This window comes from Musca vetustissima, unplaced genomic scaffold (genome assembly GCF_032173495.1).
Source record: "Musca vetustissima isolate MV318-11 ecotype Yass unplaced genomic scaffold, APGP_CSIRO_Mvet_v1 utg1268, whole genome shotgun sequence".
In the NCBI taxonomy this organism is placed as follows: domain Eukaryota; kingdom Metazoa; phylum Arthropoda; class Insecta; order Diptera; family Muscidae; genus Musca; species Musca vetustissima.
The window spans coordinates 56,794-62,661 of record NW_026882850.1 but is presented as its reverse complement, the minus strand read 5'-3'; the positions used below and the strand labels follow the sequence as shown (position 1 = coordinate 62,661).

The following is a 5,868-nucleotide window of genomic DNA, read 5'->3' as shown; positions in this document are numbered from 1 at the left end:
AGTAAATATTTGAATTAAATTGTATTAAAATGAGATTTAATTAAATATTTGATATTTTATTATGTCAACACCGTCATCTATTGTATTGTGCCGGCGTCATTCTCAACCAAAAACATAAACATATGCAAACCGACAATGAAACAGTGATACTTAAGTGAATACGCATTTAAAATGGCAGAAAACAATGCAATTCAATGAGTTAACGGAACATTTAATAAAAAATGGACTTAAATTGTGTTACAATGGGAATTAATTAAATACTTAAACTATTATTGTCATAAAATTTATAAATTTTAATAAACATATTTTATATTTATTATTTATCAAATATATGAAAAACAGTTAAATATGTCACCGAAGAAGTGGCTTAGCTATCATTTATATTTTATTCTGAAGGAGTTTTTTTATACTCTATTAATTAATGTTGCTGACATTTAGCCATTCTTTGAATCATACATAGGCCCGACAGGGGGAATTTGGCGAACTGAAAATATTAAATCGCTTCTGAAATGGCCTGCGACTTAATAACTAAAAAAGGGGATGATTATAATACCCCTGTAAGGGAAATATAATGTGTTTGACATCTTAGTAGATAGTAGTACTGTGTATGTTCCAGCCATGTGGGTCATCTGGAGCTTTCTTTTGTTTATTAATAAGGCCATTCTTCTGTTTATTAATAAGGTCATCCAGGGAGACTAGCTGGATATCAGCTGATTCTCAAGTTTGCTGTCAAAAACCATTATGAATTGACTTCCATTATAAAAACGAAAACAAAGTAAAAAAACTTGACTTTATATTAAAAAAACAGCTGACTTTTGGTTGCTGGGTGACCCTATTAATAGATCTTGTGTGGGGAAGACAGTGAAACGCTGGAATATTTCCTGTACCACTGCCCAGCATTTACATGCCTTCAGAGACAATTCTTGGGAAATGACACTCTTCACGGACTAACCGATGTGAGGGGGTGTGAATGGAGAAGATTGAAGGAGTTCGCAAAAAAACAAGGAATTCCTAGATTCATAGGGGAATCAAACCCAAATGTTTTTTATATAAACTTTCATTAATTCTTGACTTTCTGCGCATTTCTAGACCCCACAACAGGCCTCAAATGGCTTATGTGTATGTCCTTCTCATGTTGGACATGTTGTGGTATCACCCATCCCTCTTTTCAACCTAACCTAATAGATCTTGATATGTAGACCACTGCAGTTAATTTGATAAATCTCTTTTGAAATTCTATGCATCGTATAGTATGTTTACATTGTACCGGATTCATTTAATCCAGTAGAAAAATTATCATTATTTATTCACGTTATAGGTTAACGGAACCCCATATATTCGATATTTTGAATATCTTGGACACCTTTTGCCAACGAAATGGTTGTTATTTGATATTTTAGGTTCTCATTGGGTTGTAAATCTCCCTACTAAAAACGATCAATACTCGGTCCACGATCAAGTTGAGTTCCCATATGGAGCTACCACCAATTTTTGGTGTTATGCGGTTTTCGGACAAGTTTTTGAGACTGTAATTACATATTTTTTAATCTTATTTGATGGTAAATCTTCCCACCAAAAGTTGTCAATATTGGTCCACGTTTTCCTATAGTCACCATACAAAGGTACCCACCAATTTACGATATTTTGGATATTGTGGGAACGTTTTTCAACCGACAAGGTTCTTATTCAATATTTGGTTTTCTTAATCGGTGTTAAATAATAATTATAGAAGGTAAAACTCCTTGTACATTAGAACTTTTTACCGGGGTTAACCTACTTTATGAGGATTTATTTGACATATATGGAAAGGAAATGGCAATTGAAACCCACTGGGTTAACGAAATCCGGTTAAATGTAAACGTACTGTAACAGCAAATCCCAGCTGATTTGATTCCAACGTAATACTAGTGTCAATATGAATTTGACAAATTATGTTTTTAGAAATCACCCAACAGGAAAATTGGGAACGCATACAATTTAAAATTGTTCTTTATTAAATGTGTTCCTGTTTTCAATTTACTCAATCTGCCTGTTGGGAAAGTTTGAGGAAGCAAATCTTTCTTCAAGGAATAACTCGCTATTCCCAGCATTTTCATATGTGTTACACATATATATGGCAATGGCTCAATTATAGGAAAGATGTGGAATAGATAGAAATATAAATTTTATAGATTTTCATTCATGTTTTTCAATTTTTATTTTGAGGATTCGAAAATATTTCATTTTCAAAATAAAAATAATTTGATGATAATTTGTTTGTTTACATTTTTCTGTCAAATGAGTTGACACTAGTAGAACTTACAACAACAAATTTCCATGTGGTTGTTGTAACGTTTTTTGTACAACAACACTTGCTGTTACCTTCTATTATTATACCATGGTTTTGTTATAGCCTCTCCATAGAGGTGCCCCCAAAAATTTCGATATTTTAAAAACTTTTTTTAAAGAAAAGGGGTCTATTGTGTTCTCATTAGGTAGCATATCTTCCTACCAACAATTATGAATATTGACCCAAGTTTCAGGTTAGCCCCCCTATATCGGTGACCCCAATTTCTGTATTTTTAAGATTTTGGTCTCGATTTTCAACATAATTGGCTGTAAATTAATATTTTTAGTTCTCATTGAGTGGAAAATCTTACTACCAAAAATTATGGATATCGGTCGAAGTTTCCTTATAGCCCTTAGGTGGAGATTTTGGGATCGTAATTCAACGGATTAAGCTGTATTTTGATATTTTGGTTTCTCATTACTACCAACAATTATGAATATTGGCCCAAGTTCCAGGGCAGTCCCCATAAAGCGGTGGACCCAATTTCCGAGTTTTTTTAAAGATTTTGGTCTCGTTTTCCATCACAATTGGCTGTAACTTAGTATTTTGAGTTCTCATTGGGTTGAAAATCTTCCTACCGAAAATGATCGATAAAGGTGCCCCTGAATATTCGGTATTGTGGAGATTTTGTCACGTTTTCAACCGATTTGGCTGTAATTTTATATGATGGGTTCTCAATATATAGCAAAATTTCCTATGAAAAAATTTCGATATTGGTTCTCTTTTAAGGGGACCCCCCCATTCTCGGTGTCAAAAAATTTTTTGATTTAATTCGAATCTACTCTAATTCTAGAATGTTCCTACAAAATTTCAAGTGAAAATCTCAAGAACTCTTGAAGATATAGCCGATTTATTGTGTCAGCATCAAGTGACGGCTAAAGGGCTTCTCAACCTTTAAACGCGTTTTTCTCAAAACGAATGGCGGGCACGATAACTCAAAAACTAGTAATCCAATCGGTTTCAAATTTTGACACGTTTCTCTGGGAGTGTGTAGCTCTCGTATGAACTAGGATAAAGCCAATCGGTGAAGATCTTCCTTATTTTTTAACTTAGTTTGTGGTAAAAAATAGGCGATTTTATATAAAAAAATTTTCAAAGTTCCGCCATTTTGTTAATTGTTGTGCGAAGTCAATAATCCTAGTTCATACGAGAGCCAGACATGTCCTCTTTCTAACACAGTTGGAATTTTCGGATTCCGATGTTCCAGTGAGGAGTTATCATGCCCGCCATCGAAAATATCGTCTTTTCTTTGAACCCAAAAAACAACAACAAAACAACAACAACAACTTTTGGTAAATTATTTTTCTTCTTCTTTAAATCTTCAAATATATATGTGCCAAGTTACAAACCTTAACAAGCATTGGTATTCATTTAACAGCCAATTTAAAATCTTAAAAATAAAAAATGGAGAATGGGGGGGGGGGGGGGGGGGGGGGGGGGGGGGGGGGGGGGGGGGGGGGGGGGGGGGGGGGGGGGGGGGGGGGGGGGGGTTCCCTTAAGCCTAGTCCCAAATATAACAATACTTCCCAAATTTCGATGTTTGGCTGTAATTTGATATTTTGGGTTCTCAGTAGATATCAAATCTTCCTGTCAAAAATCATCATTATTGGTCGACTTTTTAGTGTGGCCCCCACTTAGGGTTTCCATATATCGTTTTGTTCGATTTCATATCTCAAATTTTGTTCACAACAATTTCAAAAATTTATTTACAATTATTAAATAACAAACAATTAAATTAGGTTCACGCTGCCGCTGTATGGGGTTTTGCATAAGCGGGGAAATTTAATTTCAAACCTTCTCTAGCCTCAAAGAAGGTATAGGACAACGTAATGCTATCGACATTTTCCAATTTCGGATCTTTGACATACTCAGGGTCAATGTAGAAGAAGACAGGCATGTCGACCTAAAATTAACAAAAAAAAAATTGTGAGAAAAAAATCAGGCATAAGTAGAATATAGGAGCTGGATTGGGATCGATCCGATTACGTCAGGGTGTGGGGGGAAGTTAATAAATTCCCGATATATGTATATGACACCGAAAATCCCTTCACTGATATTCCATTAAAATTCATACACTGTGCTAATAATTTTTGTACCAAGGGTAGATCAAATCGATCCCAGTCCATCTCCATAGTTTCAAAAATTAATTTTAAATACAAAACCCACCTCCTCGTGTGGATTCAATTGCTGCTCCTCGAAACAAAAGCATTGTATCTTATTAAAATACGCCCCCGCCTCGAATGGCACCACATTATAGGTACTTATACCAATGACCGGATGATCTGTAGGATTTTTTGCCGTATAAAATGCTAAAGCTGTCTCACCCGGAGCCACTTTAATTTCATATTGTTGGGGACGGAAATTCCAACGCATCGAAGAGGCAACATCGGCATTGAAACGCACTTTGATAATGCGATCTTTAACCTTTTCCATTGTTTCGACTTTTTCGGCATCGTGACCCTGACTAGTGGTGCCACCATAACTATAGGCCTACAAAGGAGGAAGAAATATTTTATGATTTTCTTTTCATATCGAATTGCTTACCTGACAGAACATTCGGTATAGCGGCACGGCGGCATAACTTAAACCCACAATTAAAACACCTCCCGCAGTGACATAGTAAAGTGTGGACCTTAAATTTGTTTTCCTAATAGACTCAGCACCCGGTCCACTACCGCCTGTTCGTTGTGATGGTCGTGGTGTTTGCAGCGAATATGAACGGGTTGTTGTTGTTTTTACACTGGAACGCAGACATTTTGAACTTAGCTGACCTATAAAGCGTAACATTTTATTTAATCTAGGTTGGAAGTGGGTTTAAATGGGTCTCTTTTTTCCGAGGAGTCTGTCGTTCCTGAACGTAGTGGTGGTTCAAAGGAACTATTCACTAAATGGAATTCATTTTGTAATCATTGCGAGGTTAGAACAGCTGTTAAGTGTTACGAAAGGGGTGGGAACGGCTAAAAGAAGAAAAACAGCTGAGCTAAAAATTGAGTGTCAAGAATACGTGTGGAATGGGGGAATCAACAAGATACCGGTCGTGGAGTTAAAACTTAAAACTTATAGATGCTGCCTTTCAAACTGTAATGCAGGGAATGATTTATTTAATATATTAATTATTGTTAATATTTTACTAACGGTATTTATTGACTAAAAATAATATTTATTTTTGAAAAATTTCCCACCAAAAAATCCTGGATTTAAAAAAAAAAAATTTCTTCAAAAAATTCAAAGCAATTAATAGTTCTTTCGTTTATAGTGACTTTCAAACTATAGCGATTGCCAAGAAAACGGTAACATTTGTTACAGGGTGTTTGTTCTTAATATACAATATCACCCTGTTTTTTACAATTTGAAGGCTTTAAAAATACAAAAGTAATTAACGTTTCCTTCATAGTGACTTTCAAACTGTAACCTTTGCCAAAAGGACGCTAATAATTGTTACAGGGTGTTTGCTAATAATATACAATGTCACCCTGTTTATTATCATTTGAGTGTTTTCAAAAATATCAAATCAATTTTCCGTTCCTTTCGTTCATAGT

At 35.1% G+C, this 5,868-nt stretch overlaps 1 protein-coding gene across 1 annotated transcript; it reads right to left on the bottom strand.

Annotated features, from left to right (window-relative positions):
* Positions 1-4,070: 4,070 nt before the first annotated feature.
* LOC133329527 (cytochrome c oxidase assembly protein ctaG-like) lies at positions 4,071-5,116 on the bottom strand. The gene is made up of 3 exons (XM_061538002.1): positions 4,874-5,116; positions 4,496-4,819; positions 4,071-4,232 (listed from the first exon to the last, which is right to left on the bottom strand). The coding sequence occupies exons 1-3, from the start codon at positions 5,114-5,116 to the stop codon at positions 4,071-4,073; spliced, it is 729 nt and encodes a 242-aa protein (XP_061393986.1).
* Positions 5,117-5,868: the final 752 nt, after the last annotated feature.

Bases quoted from the DNA above. Each gene is read 5' to 3' on its own strand.
- LOC133329527 (XM_061538002.1), bottom strand. From the start codon at position 5,116: ATGTTACGCTTTATAGGTCAGCTAAGTTCAAAATGTCTGCGTTCCAGT. The intron at 4,820-4,873 runs GTAAGCAATTCG...CCTCCTTTGTAG, and splicing joins TATACCGAATGTTCTGTCAG to GCCTATAGTTATGGTGGCAC. The intron at 4,233-4,495 runs GTGGGTTTTGTA...TGTTAATTTTAG, and splicing joins AATTGAATCCACACGAGGAG to GTCGACATGCCTGTCTTCTT.